This window comes from Pseudochaenichthys georgianus, chromosome 5 (assembly GCF_902827115.2).
Source record: "Pseudochaenichthys georgianus chromosome 5, fPseGeo1.2, whole genome shotgun sequence".
NCBI classification, from domain to species: domain Eukaryota; kingdom Metazoa; phylum Chordata; class Actinopteri; order Perciformes; family Channichthyidae; genus Pseudochaenichthys; species Pseudochaenichthys georgianus.
Genome location: NC_047507.1, coordinates 25,095,943 through 25,123,406, shown reverse-complemented (window position 1 = coordinate 25,123,406; position 27,464 = coordinate 25,095,943). Strand labels below are relative to the sequence as shown.

The following is a 27,464-nucleotide window of genomic DNA, read 5'->3' as shown; positions in this document are numbered from 1 at the left end:
AAAAACACATTACATTTTACCAAGTTAATGTCGTAGTGCATACAAGGTAATAGACTTAACGATTTGCACTGCTGCTTCTCTCCGCGTTTCATTTACAGTGATCGGTTTATCGTTCAATTCACACTGCCCAAGTATATGTTTAGGGGTCTCTTGGAAGTAAACAAATGCATTTTTTATATCAGATAAATGCATTAACATCACATGCAAATTCTCTATCCTTTCACCCGCCACGATTATAATCTGCTTTGCTTCTTCTTCGGTTTCACCATTATTAGCTCTGAATGTAATCCTTTCTGGGGCTTCTTGTGATTCTTGTGGTCTGTTGAATACCTGGCATAAGATTTGTTTAGCTGGTACCATATAATTGTCTTCAAAAGCTTTGTCTATATAGTCACACGTTTTGGCGTATCCTTCGATGTAATGACAACCGATACTAGAATAGAGATCCTCCAGCAAGATGTAGCTTTTTCATCTATCATTTCCAACCAAGCAGCAATAGGTCAAATTTAAGAATAAGTAATAGTTTGTCAAGATTTTACCGAAAAAGTCAAAAGTATAGTTTGTCAGAAATATGGAAAAGTCATTGTGTACAAATAGTATCGTGAAAATTAAAAGAAAGAAAACTCAATTCATTACAAATTAAAGAATATTTTACCCAGTTCTAAAGTGTTGCACCCCTTAAAGAAAACCCCATTCCTTACAAAGTACTTCGTATTATACCCTTTGTTAAGTGTTGCGTACATCAAAGTGTATCTTAAAGTATCTTGGTAGCAGAAAATAACTAGAAATATGTAAGGTTATCAGAAAAAAAACAACCTTGTTTAACTGAACAAGTGTTTAAAAAAAAAACGGCCATTAAAAGAAACCAAATTCCTTACTGTACTTCATATTCTACCAGTTGTTAAGTGTTGCATACGCCAAAGTGTGTCTATAAGTATCTTAGTAACACAAGAAAAGAGAAAAAAGCATTGATGTTAACAAAAACTGGATTGTTCCACTGAAATAATAAATAAATAATTTCAAAAGTGCGTTTAAAAGAAAATGTATTCAGATAAAGTATTTTATTTTCAGAAATGTTTAAGGTTTTGCATACATAAAAAGTGTATCTTACAGTTCCTTTGTGAGAGAATTACACACAAATCTGCAGAGTGTCCGTAAAAAGTGTTAAAATCACAAACTTGGCTTTTAGAGAAACAGTCTTTAAGAAAAAATCTAATCAGACAATGTACTTCATTTTCTAGTTTTAAGGTTTTGCATATCTCAAAGTGTGTCTAAAAGTATCTTGGCAAGAGAAAAAAAGGCAAAATCTGCCTAATGTCAGTAAAATAAGTGTTAAAATCACAAACTTGCCTTTTAGAGTCACAGTCTTTAAGAAAATAAAAGTTTTACACAGTGACTGACATTCTGTATGGGGGTTTCACACCGGAGCTGCTGCAGGGGTGCGTTGAAAAGGGGATGAGTATGTCTGGCTCTCGGGGGGGATGGTGTGTTAAGAGTCACAGTCTTTAAGAAAAAATCTAATCAGACAATGTACTTCATTTTCTAGTTTTAAGGTTTTGCATACCTCAAAGTGTGTCTAAAAGTATCTTGGCAAGAGAAAAAAGCCAAAATCTGCCTAGGCCATTTAAAAGAAACCGAATTCCTTACAAAGTACTTCATATTCTAGCAGTTGTTAAGTGTTGCATACATCAAAGTGTGTCTAAAAGTATCTTAGTAACACGAGAAAAGAGAAAAAAGCATTGATGTGAACAAAAACTGGATTGTTCCACTGAAATTAGCTGTTTTAACTGACATTTCTTGACCCGGAAATCGACCAAGACACGCCATTTATATATAGAAAGAGTTTGTCCCTGTCGGCTGCTGCTGCCCTCTGCTGTTCAGGAGGATTTCCCTCTGACGTCACGCTACCCTTCTCGCCAGCCAATGAAAAACGAGCACAGAGCATTCTCTCAGCCAATCGGAGGCCGGGATGTATTTAAAGAGGGACGTTTGAAATCAAACTAGTAGCGTTTGAGGGAAGTGTTTTCCAGCGGCCACATTGGAAATTATATTGGCAAGATTTTGTTCCAGTTTGATTCCTTTTTATCTGCGTTTACCACCTCACAACATCGAGCCGGCTTTTAACAGGATTAGTATACTGTCCATCTCGTGGTATATTTATGTAGACACAAACCTTGAGCTCTCGTCAACTGGCCGACGTAGCTGCTAGCTAGCGAGGTTGACGTTAAAACTACCTGCTTGAGAGCTAGCTTACTCTTAGTTTGGATTCTGCATAAGTTATCGGTCATTTCGGGCATTGTGCAATAACATAATCGGGTAAGTAATGTTATCTATGATAAGTGTCGAAAGTGATGTATGTTGTTGATGCTATGGTTACCGAAAAGCTAACAGTAGCGCAGAACTCAACGTTCACACGGTTAGGTAACATTGGCCAACAAGCGGAGAATGCTAACGTTACATCTTCTTTTTTGTCCGTAACCGGCAGTGTGTAGTTTTTACGAAAAATAACATGTTTTACATTTATATGTATTCAAATAATAATTAACAGATAATACATTACCTTGAAGAAATTACACCAATACTAATTTTAACGTGAGTGAATGTAGTCACAGAAAATAAAAGGCTTTTTTTTGGTTAGAAGCTCTACTTACTATCTGACTTGTTTGATGAACAATGTAAAAAAAATAACCTCCCTTTTACCTTTTCTTAGAATATGGACTCTTCTGCCAGACTCAAGATGACAAAGGACATGAAACTCCAAAGGCCAGAAGTGAAGGTACGATTGTACCATGACTATACAAAAAATACACTCTCACGGATTTCCATGTGAATGTGTGATGAATTCAACTTCAATTTGTTGTGAAAATCAGAGTCAATACTACAGCTATAACACAATTAGTGCATGTAGTTTTCAAATGTAGAACTCATTTGTGTGCAAACCCATGTAGAGAAGATGGAGCTTTCATTCTTCTATCCTTTTTTAAAAGCCAGTTTATTCAGTGTTTGTTGATTTCCTCTGATTTCAGACAAGCATGGATGGTCCAAAGCGGATTCCCGTGTCACAGCCGTCTCAGGCATCTGTAGTCGCACCACCTCCACATCAGCGAGTTCTAGGCTTGTCAAATGGACCTCAGCGCGTTCAGCGTCCTATGAGCCACCAGAAATCTGCATCTCATGTCTCGGTTGCTGTCAAATCTGCAAACCCCACTGATCAGAATGTGAACCCTACCCCAACCCAGAGTAGAAGTCGGGCAATGCAGCCCAAACGTGTGTCTCAGCAAATCCAACCAAAGGCAATCGTGCCCAAGGTGAATCCAGAGCCAGCCAAACCCCCATCGGAACTGGCAAAGCTGGAGAAGCCACAGAGTAAGCCAAATATAAAATTGGACAATCTAATCAATATTGTATCTAATTTTTCTGTATGCTAAAATGTGTTTGTGTCTTTTTCTCAGCCAAACCTCCCAAGATTGTTTCTGCAAAAGCCTCTTCAACAGATAGGTGTATATTAAATGATACTTGTATTACTTATTTTATGCATAAAGTATTTGCGTGTTGTCTGTAACTCTGCACATTTCTACTTGCAGCCACCGATGGAGCCTGGAGAACTTTGACATTGGCCGTCCCTTAGGAAAGGGTAAATTTGGCAATGTCTACCTCGCCAGAGAGCGACAAAGTAAGTTCATCTTGGCCCTGAAGGTGCTCTTCAAGAAGCAGCTTGAGAAGGCGGGGGTTGAGCACCAGCTGAGGAGGGAGGTGGAGATCCAGTCTCACCTCAGGTAATGTGTCATTCAAATGATGTGATATGATGCCAAGTATGAATCCTGTCTGTTACACAAAGTGGTGGTACAAAGTATTTAATTTCAAAGATGTCTGAATCGCGAAAAGATAAACTTGCTTGTTAAGAGAGAAGATCACTGGCCAAACTGTACGCATACAGTTAAAGACAGGCTGCTATAGTGGACTAAATCATTCTATTTCTATAGTTGGTGCACCCTGCTGCGTGCCATTTCTCTCTTTTGAATTGGTCAAATGACCATGTTAAACCTGTATGGCATGTGTTTGTAGCAAGCTCCTTACTATCAAGTGTGAACACTGCTTAATTTGCCATCCTGACCCTCATCTGGTCTCTGTTTAAAATGTAAGCGCAGGGAATGATTGCATTTTGATAACCAGGCTGTTAAAATCCTTGTTATGTGGACCTTCTCTTGAAAGCAGCTGCTGGGACATTTGATTTAATTTAGTTCTGTCTTTTTCTCTTTTAAATATTGTTTGGGTCCTTCAACAACATTTCTCTAAATACTCCATCTCGCCCTCCTGCAGGCACCCCAATATTCTGCGCCTCTACGGTTACTTCCATGACTCGACTCGTGTATATCTCATCCTGGAGTTTGCACCCAAGGGTGAATTGTACAGTGAGCTGCAGCGCTGTGGATGCTTTCCTGAGGACAAAAGTGCCACAGTAAGTTCCAACTTTGGAACTTTTGTGAAATGAGTGCTAGTATAGGATTAAAGTCCATATAAGGTCGGTGTATACTCATTTAAAAAATGTTTTGATGTTTATTGTCTATTGAACATTTTTAGGAGGGTGCTGACATTGTATTGCATGTTGTATTAACCATTCTTAATGTGCTGTTGTAGTACATCATGGAGTTGGCTGATGCCCTCAACTATTGCCACTCCAAGAAGGTGATCCACCGGGACATCAAACCAGAGAACCTGTTGCTGGGGGCCAACGGGGAACTGAAGATCGCAGATTTTGGCTGGTCGGTTCACACACCCTCCTCCAGGTATGTGCATATGCTTTTGTACAAATAATAAAGTGAAATGGAATTGGTTACAAAACCTAACTACACATCTCGATTCTCCGGTGTGGCAGTATTTTGGATTCAAGCCAAATCAACGAGGCGAACCTATGGACTTGATATATCATGCATTTTAAACTACACCTAAAACACAACCACCCCATTCCGTTTTCCAAGCTGGTAGCAAACACGGCAGCTGGAGATGGAGAGCCCCCACCTTCCCGACAGTTTACAATCAAATATGCATTTGCCCGATAATGCAAACATGTTGGTGTTCCTTGCTCGAAAACTTTGAAATACAGATTTGGATATGGCCAGTTGATGCATCTGGGTCTTTGTATGGACACTTGACTGTTGTTTTAAGGAGTTGTTTTTTTTTTGCTTGTGAGACAATGTGTGCTTTATTTATTGGTGACGTGCAACAACATTAACCTTTCTGTTGGTCGCTTGTTAGCAGACCCTTCACGCGATGGCAGAGCAAACGGGTACAGGCAAATACTACCCACAAATAAACATATGGACAAGGTTACTATTTAAACGAATGCTAAATGTATTTAGGGACCTATCAATGTGATTTTAAGTGCGGGTGGAACCCCCTCCTCTAAGGGGGTCCGCGGGCATCCTCCTCTGGTAAGTTTCTTTTTTCTTGGAGTTAAATGCATCAATCTGGTGCACTTTGAGAGGAAAATAAAGAGACTAAATCTATGGAAACAACCATATGAAACAGAACTGTATACATTTCAGTAATCATAAAATGATGGCCATAACCAATAACAAACCATTTCCAATATGAAAAAAACACTGAAACTTGTTTGTTTATTTTTGGTTCATTTATAGTTGTGAGTGTGTCTGGGCTCCTGAACCAGCCTCTCCTGTCTCCCTCCTCTCCCCCCTTCTCCTCTTTGAGGCAGCAAAGACTAGTTTTAGCTAAACAAGTTTTAAAAGTGTATCTTACCTTTTTTCACCTAGTTAACTTTTAATTTTTTATTCATGCATATTTTACTAATCACTACCCTCTCAAATGGAAATATGTGTTTACATAAATGGTGACCAAACGGTTTGAGACCCACTGAGAACTTAGACTAAGTTAACTATCTAAACACTCAGAGAGTCCTTTACCTCACCTGAGCTGATGTTATCCCGAGCTTGAATGACACAGAGACCAATCAAGGGCTTTGATTTGTGATCTGTATGACAGTGGCCATGTCGGCAGGCCACATCATGTAGACAGCCAGTCACCCTGTGTGAGGCACGCCACTTAACAGGCCAGGCCATCGTGAAACCCCCCGGTTCTCCTGATGACCAGTGGACTTGGTACAGGAGGCGTAGAGCGAGGGATCATTGGCCACAAGTTAATCGATCGCAGATGGCGTCGTGATCACGGACGAATACAAAAAAATGATATAGAAAAAAAGAAACCTAAATGGGTCGCAAAATATACTTGTCAAGTATAATCTGTGTGAGAAACCCTGCATTTGTCACGTCCCGCATCGACTACTGTAAAGCCATCCTCTCAGGCATACCCACCGAGCTCATCAATAAACTACAAATAATACAGAACTCTGCAACCCGGATCATCACCTGCACCAAGGCCTCGGAACACATCACCCTCATCCAACTCCACTGGCTCCCTGTTCAATCCCGTATTGACTTAAAAAAACCTACTGCTCACTTAGAATGCCCTACATAACCTGCCCCCCCAATCTGGCTGACCTTCTTCAGGTGTACACCCCCCCCCCCCTCGTTCCCTCCGCTCCCCCTCTGCTGGTCTGCTAACCGTCCCCACGTTTCGTCACCATGGGTGCTCGGGCTTTTAGCTGCACTGCTCCCAGACTCTGGAACTCCCTCCCCCCGCACATCCAGCAGTCAGACATAATCACCATATTCAAATCCCAATTTAAAAACCCACATGTTCAAATCTGCCTACTCACTGTAGTGCTCCCCATTATGTTTCATTTGTGTCCACTTAATTGTCTCCATGATTTCCTGTTTGTTTTTATCATGTTCTGTTGCCTATTAGCGTTTTTCTTTTTTTGTCATGAAAGGCGCCTAAAAAAAATGTATTAAGGTAAGAAGCTTCCTCCGTGAAGCTACGCGTTGTGATGTCTGTGTTCGCTTCCCCTGTCGCGAGTTTCGATCAACCGGGGATGATACTAATATTTCTGGAATCTCAGTTTGCTAATCGATATCTTGTTTTTGCAGATACGATAAGTAATAAGGGTATTTAAGCTGTGAGTTCTGTGCTAAGTGCGATAGCTTCGTGGCTCATTTAGACGCTTCTTGCGAGACTTTTTGTTTCAGTAAAAATGGTTCGTATCGTCAGGTAGCTGAGTTTCTTCCCGTTATTTGTGTATGACACATTCATACGTTTTTAAATATTAAGAAGCCCTCAGGCGCTGTTTCTTGCAGTGATGCGTTTTTCCCCCGCCGGCTGGGGAATGGGGATTCACAGATTAAGTATAATTGGATCTCTGTTAACTCAAAGTGTATTGCTCCGTTACATTTGCAATTCACTTGTTTTTGCTTCAGTATCCATGCTCAGGTACACCTTTTTTGTTTCTACAAAAACTGAGCTTACCAGGGTGTCCGCAGGGTCTTAAAAAGTATTAAAAGTTGATAAATCAATTTAGTGAACATTAAGGCTATTAAAAAGTATTAAACGGCATTTTCCAAGGTATTAAGAAGGTCCACAGCAACGACAACATGTAACACCCTTTAATTTACTGAAACAACATGTCGTGAAACCCCCTCAAGGCGGCCCCATGCAGAGCGTACCATAAAATGCTGCTTCTTATTTTAAGTTTCGTTTCGTTGCCTTGCTCCGCTCTGTGGGGGGGTGTTTATCTGCTGGTGGACTACCTGAGAGATATACAGCAGGAGACCACGCCGTCCACCGCGGAGAATAAACAGAAGGACAACCATGTCAACCATGCTCCGGGTCTTCTTCGCTGCTTTTGGTGTATTTTGTGGCGGCAGCAGCGCCACTTACAGGCCTGGCATATGTACTACAGCGTTTCCAGTGGTCTAGTGTGAACCGACACGTTAATGAATCGAATGCGTGTGAACGGAAGACTTTTTTGCGTTTGCGTTTTACTGTATGCGTCCTCGTGGGGCCGGGGTCTAAGCCAAACTATATCCGGTCACAGAGATCTGCTATTTTAAAGTAGACTGTATGTGTATATATATACAGTCTATGGTCAACACATATCGACCCTAAATATAGTCTATATTAAGAACGAGAAAAGTCTTAACATATCGTTTTTTGTAAACATATGACATGTGTGAGGGTGATTACGTCAGAGCATCGTCCTATGTGCCGGGCTTAGCCCTGGACAGCCCCAGCCCAATTTAACCCCTGGGTATTTGTGAGGGAGCTCCTACATGCCATTACCCCGCTAAAGCTCACCAAAGTTTAATATATTTCATAGTTCAAAGTTTTGTCAATTGTTTTGTTTATTGGTTAAATACTGGTTTCTACTGGTTTCTGGGGAGTTCTACTGGAGTGAAAGAGCACATGCACAGCAAAGCAGCATGCTGCATTAACCCTGACCTTCACAGAGAGGTTGAAGTTCATGTGGAGAGGAGGCTTCAGTAGTCTTTCTGCACTCTGTTTAGTTGTGCTATCTTACAATCAATATAGTAAATGTGAGGTAAAGTGTGTCGCCAAGGTAACCGGTTAGAACTCGAAGTTGCGATGAGGTCTTAAAATGTATGGAAAGGGTCTTAAAAAAGGTCTTAAAAGGTATTAAATTTGACTTCAGGATTCCTGCATATACCCTGCTTACACACTAACTTCATGCATTTCACTTTGTTATTGCAGGAGATCTACGCTGTGTGGAACACTGGACTACTTGCCTCCTGAGATGATTGAGGGTAAAACTCATGACGAAAAGGTTGACCTGTGGAGTCTGGGCGTCCTTTGCTACGAGTTCCTGGTTGGAAAGCCCCCCTTCGAGACAAAAAGTCACGAAGAGACCTACCGCAAGATTTCAAGGGTAAGGCATATAAAGCTAAAAAACAATACTCCTTGAAAATTGCTTTATTTTCAACATATAAGAAGTTTCGTCTACACCAGTGGCCTCCAACACATCGATCGCGAGCTACCGGTAGCTCGCCGCGCGATTATAGCATATAACGTTGCTGCTTGATTTTTCGGCATAACGTTGACTTTTTATGTCACATGAATATCAAATTGGTCCGTGACGCAGAGATCAAGGAACAGACGTGACAGTGACACTACACACGAGGCAGTCTGCTTTATCCATCAACACCAGCAACACCAGTCCAGAATCAACAGCAGAATGACCCGCTCTGAATCAGTCCGTGTCGCTGCGACCCAGAGACACACAGGGAGGGATTTGTGTTTTTGAAAAACACTCGCTATCGTCATGTCAGGTTTTTGGTGGATTTAATCAAGTCTTGGATTGCAGAGTATGAATGTCCTCTTGCTATTTTCAGTTGATGAATAAGTTTGTGAATGCAGGAGGAGATCTTCCGCGATCACCGTCTCCTCTGTTCCTCCGAACCCCGCCCCTCCCTGTAAATAATGAGTGACCTGATAGAACCTTTATTATTCACTTAATCACTGATTGAGATATGATGAAGCTGACTTAATCTCATACATTCATGGGATTTATGTAAAGGAAGACAGAGAATGTAAGTGTGCACTAGGGCTGTCCCGAATACCATTTTTCGGGCTCCGGATATTCGGTAGTAATCAGCAGCGAATATTCGGTGCGGAAAGATATATATATATTTTTTTACAAACAAATGTCATAACACGCTCATACACCTGACAACATGCTGTGAAGCAGAAGTGCACAAAGAGCATACTATTACGATTTATATTTATTTATTGTCTCAGTACTCGCATACATTAAAACTAAATGTGTCCTCTGCATTTAACCGAGCCGCAGTGCAGCGCCTGGGGAACAAATCTGGTTCCAAATTACGTTTTACAACCTGAAGATACAAAACACATATTTATGTTATAACAACAATGCTTTTAATAACATAGCCGTAACAGTAGGCCTAACAGTGTAATACTTGTTACCGATACAGTAAACAGTATTTAAATAAATGGAAGAACGAAAAATAAATGAACGAACTGTATGCCAATAATTGCCTTAGTCCCAGATGTTCCCACATTGCTCCTATTATTTTCACTATTCGGATCAAATTGAAAAACTAATATAAAAAAGCAATTCGGTTACTTGCTTGCAACTATTTTCCAAGCAAAGTAAGTGCACGATTTTATCATGTGTAACGTTACTGTTTAAACGGCGGATAAAGCAGCTTCATCATGGCAACTTGACAACAGCTAAGCTAGGCTAGTACTTGCAGCATCCGGTGACTTTTCAGAGTTGTTGTGCCACCGTGGTAGGCCAGTTTCTTGTCGCATATTTGGCACACTGCCTTCTTCTTACCATCGTCCAATTTAAAATGGTCCCACACAGCTGAAGTCTTCGCCATTTTGTGTTCAGGTGTGTGAAACGAGGTGAAGCGAGGTGAAGCGTGCCGTTTGCATTCGTGACTGAGTGAACGCGATGTCAGGAGCACAGGCTGAGATTGTATATATTTCCACATTTTAACAGTGCAATTCAAAAGTATAAATATAGTATAAGAATATGGAAATTCGCCTTTATTGATAGCATACATTTAGGAAAAAATTTGAAAATAAAAAAACGAATATCCGAATAATGAAATTAAAACCCGAATAGTTGACCAACGAACGAATATTCGAATATTCGGGTACAGCCCTAGTGTGCACCCACATGCAGTATTTTTGTTTTTATAATGCTGTTGTACTCCTGTTGACTGCTGTGTTCAGACTCAAGTCATGTTTGTGATGCCACATTCAGGACATTCAGTGTCCTTTTTTTTTAACAGAAGACCGTTGCTAGAAGCTGCAGCTAGAATGCAGAAGTATTAGTTTTTAGTTTGAGGATGGAACAATTTCACACGCAGATATAGGGAGGCTAGACCTATACAATTGATTTATTAATGTTTATAATTGAATGTCAACACAAAGAAGAAGAAAAAGATGGCTGAACTGTTCAGTGTCAATCCTGTGGAGATGGATGTTATAAATCTCCAAAATCATGTTCAGCTTAAGTCTCAGCAACACTTCTGGAGCCTTGTAGACCCAGAAAACTATAAGAACATTCACCAAGCAGCACTGAACATGTCTGCTTTATTTGGCTCTGCAGACCTTTGTGAAGCTGCTTTTTCTGACATGAATGTAATGCCATTTAAATACAGAACAAGACTGACTGATGGACATTTAAATGACTATTAGAGTGAAGTGGGTACACTCCAGCATACACCTCTATGGTGGACTCCATGCAGTGCCATTCATCTCACTCACTGTGAAAAATAGTGAATGTCACTTATTTTACACATGTGCCATAAGATGCTTGTAAGGTGGTGATTAAGGTGATGTACTCACAATAGCCGCATTCACACCGGAGTACTTTTCCCCTTTAGTTCCGTTAGTACTAGATGTCCCGATCCCCGATCACGTGATTTTCAAAAGATCGGAATCGGGAGAAGAAAATCGGGGATCGGGGATTTTTTTTTTTTTATATAGAATATATTTTTTTTAATTTAATGTTACAAAACAAAAATGACCATGTTCACGTATTAAAGTCATCCTGAGGCCTTAGTTTTGGTTTAAAATTACACAACATCATGTATGTGTTGCTTCTTTTGGGCTTGTTTTCATAGACATGGTTGCTTATTCCTCTCAAATCTGGCAACAGAGTGGGCGCAGTGTCTAATAGTAGCAGTAAGCTAACGAGAGGCTACGGTCAGCTGGTGACTCGGGAGTCGGGACAGAGAAAATGTCAGGAGTTTGGAAGTATTATAAAATTGAAAGCGAAGGCAGTGTTACAGCCAGATGCAATGTTTGCAAGGCGGAGGTTCCGCGTGGTGGAAAGAACACGACCAACGTTCAACACGACCAACGTTCAACACGACCAATCTAATACGCTACCTGAGAAACAAACACCAACAACAACACGACGAGTACACAACGGCAACTCAGGTAACGGCACTGAAACAACCAACACTTTCAGAGACTTTTAAAAGGAAAGAGAAACTGCCCCAGAACAGTGAAAAGGCCAAACAAATAACAGCCAAGATAGCTGAATTCATCGCGTTGGATGACCAGCCGTTATCTGTTACCTTTTTTTTTCTCTTAATGCATTGCATAAAGATCGGATCGGGAAAAATCGGTATCGGCAGATTGTCAAAATCAAATGATCGGAATCGGATCGGGAGCAAAAAAAGGTGATCGGGACATCCCTAGTTCACACCAAAAAGAGTACTTAGTGCCGGGAACTTTTACCCCCATTTTTTGTTCCTGCTAGAGAGGTGGTACTATCCCGGGGGGGAAAAGTGCCCCAATTCTGATTGGCTGGGCGAATTGCAAACCACGCCCGTAAAACTCTGAAAAGTTTTGTGAAGCCGCCATTGTATTTGTGGCATTAGCCCCACGCACCAAGAATAACTTCTGGCAACACAAAAAAAAACATGGGAGCGGTGGAGTGATGAGGAGGTGTCGGCGTTCTGGCGATTTACTCGGAAGGCTTCAGTAGAAGCGGCTTATGTGGGCCATTATAAAATGTGAGAAATTGTCGTTAACATTTTTTATAAGCTTTAGGTATTGCAATTTCACACGTGTAAACAAGTAGCTTCATTCAAATGATGAGGGCTATGTGCATTTTTTCAAAGTAGGGATGGGTATCGTTTGAAATGTATCGATTCTGGTTCTGCTTATCGATTCCCCGTTTCGATTCCAAAATTGTAAAAGAGGTCAAACATTTAGATAACATATCTTTATTCTTTTAAGCTTTAACCGACCTTTTTATATAAAAAAATATACATGCAATACAAATGTATTGCACAATAGCTTTATTTTAACTGAGCTATGCCTGTGGCAAGCTATTAACAGGCATTACACTGTGCCTTGTCTTTTTATTTTTTAGTGGAGCCTCACTTTAGAGCAGGCATCCTCAAAGTACGGACTCCGGTCCGGATCCGGACCGAACCACAACAGTCTCTGGACTCTGAGCAAATTATACTTTTCATATGTATTATCTGTGTTATCTGCGAGACATCGCCACAACGCAACGAGTCAAAATGATCCGCTATGTCCATAGACTGCAAACAGCGCTCATCGGACATTTATGAGAGAAAGTCTCTAATGTCCGAGTGCAAATGAATGCAGCACAAGATGCACGTCATGTAACCCCTCCCCCGGTCCTGGCGCGAGTGTGGACATATGATTGGCGGCGATTTCATTTGAACGGGACGGTGCAAAACGAGAAGCCTTCGGACCAAAGCACTGAAGGAATGAGGTATTTGCGGTCTACACTGACAGAGAAGAGACTCTCAGTTTGGCTGTACTCAGCATTGAATCAAAACGCACTAAAGCTGTTGATCTTAATACTTTTGTGAGGCGATTTGCTGAACAAAATGGTAATCGCCGCATTCAGCTGTAATACACTTCAACTTGATGCTCTGCTCACGGATGAGCATACACAACTATTAAGATGATGACCTTACGTGTGTAAATATATTTTTTTCTTTGAGGGGGGTCTGCCCCAAAAAACAGTTTTAAGTCCTGAGGAAGTCAAATAAGACGGTGTGTAAAACTACACTGCCCAGCCAAAAAAAAGTAACCACTTTGATTTAACTAGGTTAGTAGGTAAGGACATTCCACTGAATAATAACTGAAGTATAAAAGAATGCATGACTGAAGTGATGGAGACCATGTTGAAGGCAAGCAAAAAGAGGAAATAACAGGTCAAATCAAGCAAATGCCCCTCTCAGATTCCACAGCAACCAGAAGAACATAAATACTGGCTGGTGATTTGATTAATCAGCTTTGTGATGGAATAGAAAATGCACAGTGCATTTCCTTAGCTGTGGGTGAGTCCACTGACAATGCTCAGTTGCTGGTGTTTGTGAGTTTTTATGATGAGGCAAAGGGGGGGTTTGTTGAAGATGTGTTGGGCCTGACGAACCTCAGTGGACACACAAGGGGGGGGGGGGGGGAAGACATTTATAAAGCAATAATGGGAATGCTGAATGAAAGAGGGTGCAGCTGCCTTTATTCAAAACTGTGCAGCTCTTACACTGCGACTCTGAGGGGTCAAGCACAGACACAATAACAATGGAAACTGCTGCATACAGATTATTTTTGTTTTTGCAACCTCGTGCTAAGAATCTTGTTGCAATTGTTTGAATGACCGTAATAAACGGACCTTTGTCTTATTGAAACATTTATTTTGGACCTTTAAGATTTGTATTTGAGTACCCCTGCTTTAGAGCATTTACCGCGATCCATCTTTGGTGTTATGAAGTGACTGAGCTCGTGAACTGTCTGCGGGGGGAGCCTCACTGTGGGGCAACTGTGGACCTCTGTTGCCTGTCAGCGCAACTTACATGATGCCGTTTAAAAAAATTAAGGGCGGTGCCGGTGTTGTGTCAAATTATGCTCCCCCTGGCCTGCCGTAAAAAGCACCCCCCATAAAAAGATGCTTCTATTAATCCCACCCTCAAGCACTTCGGAGGGTATAGTTGTAGGACCAGTACCAATAAATGGAGCAAGTTTCATGTATGTGACACGTTTATTGTCAGAGATGGCAAGGGGTGCATATCGTGGCAACAAGGCTGTTCATAAAAAGCACCACCCAAAATAAACGATATTACATTAATCCCACCCTCACGCACTTCATGTAAAAATAAACAATACATTGTAAAGCAAAAGTATACAGACAAACTGAAAAATAAGTGACGAATGAATGCAAAATCCAGGATTCGACAACCCAACCATCAAAAAGACAACCTAGAATAGCGGACTATACTTTCAAATGCGCGTTCCCGTGTCAAGGGGTGCATTTCACGACGGGGGTGCATAATTTGACACGACACCGACGGTCAGCGAACCGAGCCGGCTGTCAACGGCCCGCTGACGACCGGCCGTTCTGTGATGCTCCAGAACACACAGATGGCCAGTCCGCCCTCACCCTGTATCCCACCGCGGCGCAGATGGACCCGTTGGAATACAGGGTCTACCGCGTTTAGGAACTGTTAAGCAGAACCGAAATTGTGTATTTTGTATGGGTACCCAGCATTTTCTTATCGTTCTCATCTGGAACCGAGTTTCGGTTCCCAACCGTACTCTCAGGTGAAGAAAGGTTGGAGACCCCTGGTCTACACGATCACTCTTGTAAACCAACCATTTTAAAACTAATACTCCTAGTCATATTATTTGTTTTCTCCTGGCATCTCAAACTACGTGACCCAGAGCAAGTTAAGCATTAAATAATGATTCAAAACTGAATACATGATATAAACAGCTGATAATGCAAAGTGGCAGAAAAACCATGATTTCTGTGACTTTAAAGGAATTCAGTAAACGTTATATTTTGTAGTTGCATTTTATAGAAATTATTCAAATATGGTGATAAAGTTTAGCTTTTTTTTTTGTGGTTAAGGTACCTTGAAAGTGCTTGCTTATCCTCTTAAAATGCTGTACATGCCCGATGTTTAATCTTTGTACCAATATTTCTGTCTTTGTCACCCAGGTTGAGTACACTTACCCCGCACAGTCTGACATCAGTGCCGGAGCCAAAGACCTGATAGCCCGGCTGCTGAAACACAACCCCATGCACAGACTGCCCATCCAGGGAGTCCTGTCCCACCCCTGGGTGGTGGAGACCGCCACCAAGAAACCCACAACCCTCAGCCACGAGGAGCCCGGCCTCTGAGTCTCATTCTGTCCCTCCACCCAAAACCTGAGGTTTGTATGTGGGGGGTGCAGCAGAGCAGAACACAGGCTGAACAAAGGTGTGAAACATGAACACCAGTGTACAGCTGATTTATCAGAATCTGCCCTATTAACTTTAATATCACTTCATTTAGATGTCTTTGTCTGCAGTCACTTCCTTGTCTCTTTTATCTTCCTTTCCTTGTCTCGAATGGAATTCTATGCCTGTAAATATTTCACTTTTATTTGTGTAATTATGAAAATGTTAAGCTTTTCTAAAATGCCGTTACTTGAAATAAAAAGATAACTTATCTTTAGTGGAATATGTCACTTTGGAATTAAGCATTTATGTCTGTTAGTGAAAAGTATTTTAGTTTTCTCTTAAATTAATTTCAAGCTCTGTTAATTTTCTTTACTACTGGGAAAACTAGACTTGCACTGATATCCAATGAGCGACCAGCAGAGGGCGCCAGCATACCACTAGAGTTCTCTTGGGAGCTTGTTACAGATAACAGTCAGTATTACATCCATAGTTAAAGGTGGGGTAGGTAATTTTGGAGAAACCAGCTCGAGTGCGCTAGAATTTGAAAATACACAGCCGGAACAAATCTGCCACTTCCTTACAGAGCCCCTCCAACACACACGAACGTGCACGTGACCAATGAGGGCACGAGATAAGTTTGCGCACAGATGGAAGGATGACAGGCAGGTAGGCCGTCCAGTTATGTTAGCCGGGCCGGCTCAGATGATTGGTCGTGCTTTTTACAGTACTACGGCTTCCACAGGGGAATTTTTTTTTGTCATAGCAGATATTCATTGCTATCGGGATGTTAAGAGCATTCCATCGAATATAACAAGTGTATCTCGAGTCGGTTTCTCAAACTTACCTACCCCACCTTTAATTAATTGGTTTCACACATGATTTCTTCTATAATAAAATGTTAAGATATAAAGAAAGTATTTTGCCTTGTAGGCTATCATGTTTTTTTTTTTACTGATGGATTACAAAGACTATCAATAAACTTGAATTAGAAATAAGTGTGCAAACTAAAATGTAGGTTTGGGTCCTTTTTATAGATGACTCAACTGGGATGTTAACTAGAGGCAGTTACTTAAAGGAGACCTATCATGCTATATTTGAATAATATATTGTGGGGCCATACCTATATAAGGTATATTTATTAGTTTTCTTTTTCAAAATACCAAACCGATCATGCATTTTAGCCATGCTTCATTTTGCTCTCCTCCAACCCGGTCTTTGCATGCGCTGCAGCTGACCACGCCCCCCTGCAAAGGAGGGGGCCGAGTTACAAGCATCATGTTACCATGACACGGCAACCTCTCATTCCCCTGATAGGTGGAGAGTTGGCCATATAGGCACTGACATCAGAGATATTTCAAATCTGTATCAGATCCGTTGTAGCCCCGTTTTTAGAGAATTAGGTATGGAGGAAAAGAGAGGGTTGTGTTTTCTGACACTTGGTGAGTTCCCTGACACACCGGCAGAGCCGGCCCGACCCATTAAGCGAGATAAGCGGCCGCTTAGGGCCCGGCAGCCACTAAGGGCCCCCTAGCAAAAATCAAATAAAAATAATTTTGTTAATATGCCTAAATTGCCTACTCTCAGTCATGTATTATATTATTGAGTCAATCATATAATACATTAACCGTGCTTTACCTGAACCTCATGAGAGGACGGCAGGATTGTAATTTCCCGTGTTCAGTGAATGCAAGGCACCAGACCAACCAGAGAGTTGAATGGAAAGAAACATCCGTCTTATTGGCTGACAGGTACCTATCCTGTGAGCTGTGACAATGTTTAAAATAAACTGTCAGACTCAGAGTTTTTGAAGATGGACAGAACATTTGTTCTTAAAAAAGACGACAATTCTCAAGTGGTGGTTCACACCATAGATATATATCTATGGTTCACACAACAACCCCAGAGCCAGCACTTGAGCCAGGAGAAATTGCAGCTACGTTGAGGTTACTTTGAATCGCGGGGTAAGCTAAACCGTTAGCAAGTAGCTATAGCTAGCCAGATATATTAAATAAACACTTTGTCATACAATCTAAATGTAATGTTAGCGTTACCTGGTGATTTCAAAGAAAGCTCTCTGGGAAATGTTGACTTATTGTTCGACATGAAGCTAGAAGCTACCTTACAGTACACAGTTGATCCTGAATCCTGTCAATTAAAGTGTTTCATAGTTAGCTTAGCTAAGCATCAACCTAGCACTGAAATATATGGATTTTATGTGACAGTATTTCTGAGAAAAAGTCAGCTGAAATGGTGGCATAGTTGCCACTGCTTTACGTGTCGACAGCATGTTTGAACATATTTGCAGCAGTAAATGTGGTTATTTGGCCACTGACGTTGCCATAACAACACCTGAATTTAAATGTGCAACCTCTTTTGTGACAGATTTTGGCATGAAATGATAATTATTCTGAATTATATTCCTATTGACAGTAGGGATGGGAACGATTAATCGAATATTCGAAATTATTCAGGTATTCGAATATGAGTTATGAATATTTTAATAACATTTTTTTTTTTGGGAATGATGCCTAAGTTGATTACATATTATCAAATTGAATAATTCAATGTATACCACAGTGCCATAGCTAAATGTGTTAGTTGACGTCTAAAGGTGTGTTTTGCTCCGCTCACCGGTCCCTCACAGCGGGCAGAGCTGCAGGTGCTGATCTCTCTCTCTCTCGCGTCCGGTTATACTTCACTCGTGTTTATGTCCAAATCCATCAGATCTAGCTAGTTCTAGCCAATGATATGGCTGCTGCCCCTCCCTACACGCAGATTCAAACCTCATCTTAGGCCCAAATGTGGCGCAAATGCGCTCCGCAGCCGTTGCGAGGTTCATGAGCGTGCTCCCCCGCCCCCTGTCAACACTCGCAACACATGATGAGTGGCCAGCCTAAACAACAATAAGCGCTGCTTGGCAACCATGTGTGGCGGCAAAGTACATCGACATTTTGACTGGAGAGCTTTAGTTTTGCCGGTATTCAACATATTTTACCAGTCATAGTCCGGTAATTATTTACACTCTAAGAAGATTCCTACACAACAGACATGGCGTCAAAAAGGAGTAATGTGTGGAAATATTTCGACCAGGTTAGTGAGTGCGGTGTAGAGTGCAAACTATGCCAAATTAAACTTATATATACATGCTATACCCGCAACCTCCGTTCCAGCTGAGAGGGTCTTCTCTACAGCTGGGCTGATTGTGAATTGCCTCCGCACATGAAAGCTGTAGGCCTATAACTGTCAAACTGTGATCACCAGTTCAATACATTTGACAAATTCGACTTGGTTTCTACACTTATTTGAACATGTATGTATTTGTTTCCAAAAATTACTGAAAAAAAATTAAAAGGGGAGTGATTTGTAAAATATCCATAAATAAAAATCTGTTTACAGTTCTGTTTCATATGGGTGTTGAGAGATGTATCCATAGATCTCTTAATGTTGCTCTCAAAGTGCACCAGATTGATGCTTTTAACTTCAATATTTAAAAAAAAATCTTTGGACCCACCAGAGGAGGTTAGGTCCACGGTGTTTACATGCTTATTTATACAATATGTGTGCTTATGCTAACATCACAAGACAAAAGTTGGTTCTGTGTTGTGTGTAGTGAGAACGCGCTAGAGTGAGGGGGGCCCCCCAAGCCAAAGCTCGCTTAGGGCCCCCAAAAGTCTAGGGCCGGCCCTGCACACCGGGGACACATATTCATGTATAAAAGAGCATTTTGCATGATAGGGGGGGGGGGGGGGACTGGTGACAGTTCGTTTGCATTACAGATACAGAATCGGCACTTTAGAAACGGCTGAAACCGAGGGGTTTACGCACGATCTGGGATTTCGATCCTTTTCAGAGACATATATTGTATATATGAGACTTATATATTGTTGAAAAAGGGTATAACAAGGGAGAGATACCGTGCCTTGAAGGCCAGTTATTCAAACCAAAAATCCTTGTGATTTATCATTTTTAATGACTGCAATTATTCAGTTTTGAAGCATAACCTCTCCTGTCCACTAGGAGGCTCTCCAGGCATGATGTGTAGAGAAACCGAGAGGATTTTAGAGGCAAATTCATCCAATTACTTGATAGTCATTTCAGCAGTTTCATTAAAGTCGTGATTTTGCTCTTTGTGTGTTTTTATGACTAGTTGATAGAAAATACTGACCAGTGATGTGTGTCCGCAGAAAAACTGAATTCTCCATATTGGCGGTTTTTTTTTTTAAATATTGAACAAATGTTTGGGCTTTATTCAAATGGTGTTTAAGGGGCAGCTGCTTGTGCTTTTCATCCGTTAATCTGGTGATCACATGAGAAACTTCACTTTTCTGTCCCTGCAGTTTCATGTGAACTGGCCCTTTTCAAGCTATAGGGTGGGCTTCATCCGAGAATTCGTATGCACCAGGTAGCTTTTTGTTTCCACAGCTGGGGATTAGCCCATTCAGTGAATAATCGCTCTATCCAGATGTTTTGCGCAGAAAATCAACACGGTCGATAAACAGGTCCACCATAAGGCCGGATTCATGCCTGCAGCAGGAAATCTGTCGATGATCTTGGCAAGGCCCATTTATTCTTAACTTCCATAGACAAAGCTTGAACATGTAGAACATATCTAGAATAAATGTGATAGTATTTGTAAAAGCTCGAGTAGGCCTGTACACCAGCCCCCCCCTCTCAAACACAGGTAATTATTGTCTCCAAGCCACCAGGCCTCTGCAGCCTTTACGCTGTCAATAGACATTAATTTTGATTTATTTTGGACAAATATGAATGCGATTATTTTCTCCATCATTTTCTGTCTTTTATTATAGAGAAAAAAAATACATGTTCTGAACGTTTTTCATTTTACATAAAACCACACACATTTTTATAATATAATTTCACTTATTTGTTTATTCTTTAATATTAATTTCACGATATATGATAACGACTTTGAGATATACATTCCATCTTTTTGAAACCACAATAACACATTACACACACGGTTTTATAACATTTCCACAGGACCCATTGGATTGCACAGAATGAAAAATGTCTGTAGGCTATGCACATTTTCCTTTTAATTATCTATTTTTTTCAGATTCAGACACCACATTTTTGAGACGAGAGTCTATCAAATTAACTTTAGAACAGGTCATGGGTTTTCAAATGTAATGGAAAAAAGCATTATGGTAAATTGAGTGTGCAGAATTTCGGGGTCCCCATCTATAGAATTTGGTTCCGGGCGTGTATTACAGGTCAGGCGAATTTTGTTATTGCCGATTTTAAAAGCTCATCAAAGAACATTTCAAATATTGGAGAAGAAAATATCAAAGCATTTACACTTTCAGGCAGGAGAAACCAATTTGGAGATTTTTTAATTTACACTTCCCAGTTTCATTAAGCTTTTGTGTGTCTGAAATATAATACATTCAATGCATAGTTCATATAGCTGCTGTGTACTTTGATATTGTGCATTTCCAATATTTTAAACTGCTCGGGGAAGGTCCAATGTCCTCATTTCTAACGAAACTTCTGTTATCTCTAAAAGCAATCATCGGTTGCTGGTTATTGCCATTGTGTTATTTCTGTGTCCACAGGCCTTTCTGGATTTAACACCACATTCACTGCCCATAATCATAATGCAAATCACCTAAAGAAGTAAGTGGTATTTCAGTGTTTTTTCTTTTATATTCTTTTAAATGAACTTATCTTAAATCACATTATGTTGTCGAAAGTCCATCCATCACAAACTGTAGCGTTACATGAAGTGAAGTCATGAAGACATACTGCCCTTTTTGCAATTGTGTTTAACTTCAATATTGTAAACGTTCACTCCACTGGAAAATATGTATATGTACGTCTGTACGCATATTTATACAACATGTACTGTCCATATAGTGTGTTGTGGATGCATTGGTTTCCCTCACTGCACAGGCTCTCCTTCTGTGTGTAAGCGCGCGTTTTTTCTGAATTGATGCAAGACTGTATGAAAATGTCCGAGTGTATTGTGCGCGCTTTTACGCATGAATTAAGCAGAGGGACTCGTGTGTTTTTAATTGTTTTCACTAAACGGGGATTTGCAGTTAACATCTAGTTCCAGCAATAGCTCGCGTCTACTCCTCTATGTTATATTTGAAAGCCTCTATGAGCCCTTCCATTGAGTGGATGAAACCAGATATGCTGCATATACCTCCTATTACAAAGATGGCGACATCAAAGAAAACCTGGTGCCATAGCAGCTTTCTCCATAGAAGCCTGAGGTGGAAGAGGCTGGGGAGCAGAAAGCACAGGCCTGCACCTGTCAGGCTGCCAGTGAGGCCCATGAGGAGGGCGAAGTGTGGCACAAAAACCGCCATGAGCAAGGTGAACACGACAAGGGTACATCTGAGAGCGAGTCCCCAGGGTTTTATGCGTCCATCGCCTCCGTAGCAATTCGGAAAGGTCGCACGTCCTCCGTCCTGGAAAAAGGATTTCTCAAAAACCTCGACAGCAGCGAAAAACGGCAGCGGATACGACAGCAAAGCTTTGGCCACGAGAAAGATGTTGACGACGGCTCTGATGGTGGAGGGCAGGTTGTCTGTGATGACCTCCTTGGTTGCATCAGCCCAGGTCAAGTAGGCCACCAGGGCGAACAGGCCCTTGAGGATACAGGCAGCGATGTGAGTCCAGTTCATCATGCAGTGGAAGTCGCTTGGTTTCGACATGCTCCCCTCCATGGATGGCAGAAAGATCTGCGAGGTGTAGCTGAACACGATAATCCCGATGGAGATGGGGAACTTCTTGACATCGATGTAAAACTTGACCTTGTCCCAGGCCCAGTCTCTGGCTCTGGAGAGGCAGTAGGCTATCACCAGGACGTTGATGACGAAGTGGGCCATGGTGCATAGCAAGCTGAACTTGGAGACGGCTTTCAGGCTCTTGAGGAAGGCGCAGGGGAGCAGGGCGACGGTGGCGAGGATGGCCCAGGACTTCTGGGAAATGGGCATGGTAGGGAAGCTGTTGTACATGAGATTGCCACTGACAACAACATACAGGATGCAAGTCATCACCAGCTCTATGATTTGGGCTACATTCACGATATGGCCACCTAAAGTCGGGAATCTGGGCGCGCAGCAGGCGTTGGCAATGTCCACATAGGATTCCCTCACACGGACCAGCCGCCCGTCTTCGTCCTCTTCGTACAGGCAGGCAATGAGGATTTTCCCCGTGTAACAGCACACCACGGCGGCGAAAATAATGAGAAAGAGTCCGAGGTATCCTCCGTGCAGGATGGCGTAGGGCAACCCAAGAACGAACATCCCCTGCAAATAGGAAAAAAACAGAGACGGTAATTGTAAATGGGTTACACTTTTAGGATTTAGATAGGCCTATCAGATTATTAATAGGCTACTTATGAACACATTATTTTGTATACAAATTAGGCTAAAACACATTTTATTATTGTATTATTATAATGTGCAGCCTTGTCTCTGGTCTGCCTGTGTCTTCAGTTGATGTCAGTCTCGGTTTCTTGTTGTGGGTTTTCCACTTTGCTTAGAGCACAATCCGCCCGCCTCTGACGTCACATCACCACGAGCTGAAGGAGACACACTCTGACGTAACGGTGACCGCCGTGACCACAGCAGTGATAAAGCTTGAAAGCGATTGCGTCTAGGGATTTTTGTCGCATAGCCTCCACACGCTGCAGACTCCACTCTCTCGAGTAAATCATCGCACTTTGAATTATGTTAGAGCAAGTAATCTCCGCAACATATATATTTCCTGCTACTTATTGGAATAAATGTGACACAAACTATTATATTATGTTGCGTAATAAAGTGCCCTTGTATATAAATTGAAACCCTCTCAATCTTTATGTTATGTATAGGCTGTATTTGCAAATAATTGTGGTCAATTTAAATAGCCCTTAAACGTTCGAAAACGATAAAAAAAAGAGGCCTCAGTTATTATTTCTAAAGCTATTATAGCCTACGGTCACAGTCTCCAACACGATTGTGATTTTCTTTATATATTAATGTATTCATAGCCATGCGAAGTACGTCGTTATCAGGGGCGTGCATCAGTGACACTGGACATCACTATACAGACAAAGAATGTGTGTGTTGAGGAGGAGGAGGGGAGGGGGGGGGGGCACAGGGCATCATCTATCTCCCTTTTTTCAGCGCGTTACAACGCATGAGCTGCTCCAAAATATCTGCATTGCTCCAGCATTAATATATGAGAACATAATAAATGGGGAGTTCAAATTCTTACACTAAACATAATTCAGGTGACCCCTTCTACAGTGTTAACAAAAAACAAAAAACGTTATGATGTTGCTTCAAAGGGATCCAACTTTGAACATGAATATATAATCAACCTTTTATGCAGTTGCAGGTGTGAGTTTATCTACAATTGCACAGCTGCTTTGAAGGCGACTCAGCCTATCACAACCGCCCGTTTATAATCCGTGAAGTGCATCTTTACCTGGATTGCATTCGTGACGTTCCAGCCCGCCTCCCACGTGGTGATTTTTGGTTTTTCTTCATTCAGCTCGTTCGCCGGGTCTCCGTCTTTTGAGGCTGAGCGCGCTGGCCCGGTGCCGTCTCTCTGGTAGTGGCTGTCCCCACCCAGCCCGCCTCCATCCCCGCTCCCCTCTCCCCCCACCTCATCGGTTGTCAAAATGTCCATCTGCATGCCTTGCCGGTGGTCGTAGTCCAGGTCATCGCAGGCGGCGAAGCCCAGACCCTCCTCATCGGTGGTGGCCTGGAAGCCCATCCTGGCGAACATCCCGCTCACCTTCGCCTGGGATTTGTTGGAGACGGTGGTGGCTGCATTTGACAGTTTATTAGAAAGCTTGCTTCTGATTAACGTTGCCATGTTTAGCTCCTTTCGTAAGTCGCGGTCGTCTGCAGCTTAATTAGTGTTTTCTCCTCCAGTCAGTAAAAATGTGAGGCTACTTTGGATGACAGCTCTTGGTTCTCTGCATTAGATTCAGCCACAGGGATAAAGCGCACGTTTTGTTTCAAGACACTGACGGTTTTCAGTTGCTATCTCCACTTCTTGTTCAAAGTACTCCTGCTGCTCTTGATTATCCCCAGGTTCATGTCACCTTCAGACGTCGCTGCTCCGTTTCTGCATCTTGGCACTGCGCTCTGATGCTCGAAGAGAAGCGCACCTATTCAGTCTCTGAGGCGGTGTGCGCAAAAGCTTTACGCACGAAGAAAGGCGAGCCACAGGTTTCTGTAGGGCCTGTAATATCGTTTTCTTTTGGGATATAAGGTGGCAGGCAGCGTTTCCAGGAGTTGGTTGTCGGTTTTCAGGTGCTTCAACTGATGCCAATGCGGTACGGTGGAGCCCGGAGGGGGAGGCAGGGAGGAGACACGTGTCCTCATCAGCCTGCCAATGCAAAGCACGTCTCCAGCCCTCCCAGTGCCCCACCAGGAGAGAACGGGAGAGATTTGCTGCATTTCTAGGGGAGGTGCTTGCGGTACCCCCACCATTCCTTCCCCAACCCATAATCTATAATACCTCATCCTGACATCCAATGACATTCCGGGGGCCTCAAATCCTGCATAACTTTACGCATATAAAAGGAGGCTGGAATTTTACAAAAACATAAACTCTTTGGACAAGGTTGAATAAAATACAAAACTAGGATTTACTTTTTTCAAAATAAATCTTAATTCCTTTTTTTATTAATTATTGTTTTAAGCGAGAAGAGGACGTGGGGCATTAACATAACCCAAGTTGTTTCTTGGATTACATGGATCGGGTTTAAAATCTGTATTGCGTTTGTTGATGAGGAGAATGTTATGTATTTTCGTGCGCTTTTGTTTTTGCTAATCGATGGTAAGACATAGAATCATGGACGGCACCTGTTTTGTTATAGCATTTCAAAGTTGTCCATTTTCCCCTGAATTAAAACTTAAAATGTAATCTTCTATTATTCTTCCATCTTTGTTTCCAGGCTGCAGACTTCATTCCGACGCTCATTCAGTCAGTCATTCACCCATTCACTCATTTACTCACTGTCTGTGATGACGTGACAATCTGAGGCATGGTGGTGTTTCTATATAAATATGCATTTGTCACGCGATATTTTCATAAAAAATTCTGGAGTCAATTCAAGCATCTTTGAAAAATAAATATGTTTATGTATAGTGTGTGTTAACCCAAGGTAGCATTTATTTTAAAAATACATTTGAAACCGAGTGCTTCAGCTTTTTTTTTTTCAATAAAACATATCTCTAAACAGCCTGTACAGTACAATTCCCTGCTTTATATATTTGTTCAAATAGAATTCAGTAACCAGGTGGTAAACCTATTCTTATTCCTCTAATTTTTTTGTGTTAACACCTTCAAAAAGTCCTAACAATATGTCTGGCTGCTTCCCATTAATGTAGCCTCAGCGATTTAGTAACCCAGATCTAAAGTGCTGTAAACAGTTTGTTGACATTGCCTTGTCACAAGTACTTTGTGTCCGCCATGTTTAGTGTTCCCTCAGGCTGCAGTATCAAGAGTTCAGCACCATGATATAAACACTGACCCGAGTTAACATACAGTAAGTAATCCGGTCTATCACTGTTTGTACGACCAGACTATTTTCTCTACGCTGGATAATAAAATAATAACATGTCCTATTAAAAGCTCTGGCACTGGTCTCCTTGAATAGGCTGTAAAGTGATATTATGAGCTGCGATTCAGAGGAATAACAGAACTCACATCCCCAACTGCTGACCAAGGAAGAAAGGTATGCTATTATTTTAACCCAGATTATAATTTAAAGGCCTGAAATGGAAATCTAAAAGATTTAAAGGAGGATAACACACCGCAGATACACCGGTCTGTTCTGTTAATGTTAAACGTTATTTATTATAATAATGAGACCCTCTTTAAAGTCGAATCATGTTTTGTTGGATTAAAATGTGATACAAACGAAAAAGCAATTAATCCTTAAACAAAGAAAATATAGCTAAATAGTTTGATGCATTGTTCGTTTGGATTTATTTATTTGATCATCTCGAATTAAATGAAACAAGAATGCATCCCGATGGTTACACTGAGATGCAGATGAGGGAGAGCAGGCCGAGCTTTATCAGGCCTTTGCATCTCTGTGAAATCTCCAGCTCGATTAAACGAGAGAGCTTGAGTCATACATTACAGATAGCCTACACTGCTCACTTTGTATAGCTCCAACTGCGTGCGTTTTCTTTTTGTCCTGATTGTCAGTGGTGGGAACGAAAATGGCTGCTGGTTCCTGCAGCCCTGACTGAAGGAGTTAATGACAGAGCTGTTATCAGCGAGTTGCAGCCGCTCTGATCCGCGCTGTCTGATGGAGGCTGCTGCAGCGCTGACACAGGCAGCAGGTTACAGCACAGACCTTTTCACGACCCATGGGCTAATAATAACAACACTAATACTAATAATGATGTAATAATAGAACACGTTTGTCATGCATTTAAAGATATTTTACTCTCAGTTTACAATAAGAATCCAACACGTTCACATGGACATCATTTGTCTCAGCGTGCTCACTTGTGGCCTCATGTCAAATGCAACGTTTGCTCTATATTATCATGTAAAGTGATGGATTTAAAATATTTCGAGGCTTAAGCTGACAATATGGGTTTACTTTCAGGCCTTGCAAATAATTTCACACGTTTGATCACACTGTTATTTTATAGCGTGCACGGTGTCTCTGTGATGTGTGGTTATCCGTCTGCAGGAGAATGAAAGTGATTTTCTTAGTTTATAACCCGTCTTTAAGAGTCATCAGAGGGTCAGGGTGCCACGTCCCAGGAGGGTCCTCGTCTCTGCCGATACAGATATGACCAATCAAAGCTCTTTATCTGCTTTGTGTTTGACCCGCATGTCCGATCGG

At 41.6% G+C, this 27,464-nt stretch overlaps 2 protein-coding genes across 2 annotated transcripts; one reads left to right on the top strand and one right to left on the bottom strand.

The window, feature by feature from the left end:
* Positions 1-1,993: 1,993 nt before the first annotated feature.
* Positions 1,994-15,891, top strand: aurka (aurora kinase A). The gene is made up of 9 exons (XM_034083227.1): positions 1,994-2,316; positions 2,711-2,776; positions 3,027-3,366; positions 3,453-3,498; positions 3,585-3,776; positions 4,321-4,459; positions 4,639-4,787; positions 8,623-8,797; positions 15,398-15,891. Exons 2-9 carry the CDS (start codon positions 2,714-2,716, stop codon positions 15,578-15,580), a joined length of 1,287 nt encoding a protein of 428 aa, XP_033939118.1. The 5' UTR covers positions 1,994-2,316; positions 2,711-2,713; the 3' UTR covers positions 15,581-15,891.
* Positions 15,892-20,432: 4,541 nt separating this feature from the next.
* slc32a1 (solute carrier family 32 member 1) lies at positions 20,433-25,143 on the bottom strand. Its single transcript, XM_034082271.2, has 2 exons — positions 24,068-25,143; positions 20,433-22,902 (listed from the first exon to the last, which is right to left on the bottom strand). The coding sequence occupies exons 1-2, from the start codon at positions 24,458-24,460 to the stop codon at positions 21,715-21,717; spliced, it is 1,581 nt and encodes a 526-aa protein (XP_033938162.1). The 5' UTR covers positions 24,461-25,143; the 3' UTR covers positions 20,433-21,714.
* Positions 25,144-27,464: the final 2,321 nt, after the last annotated feature.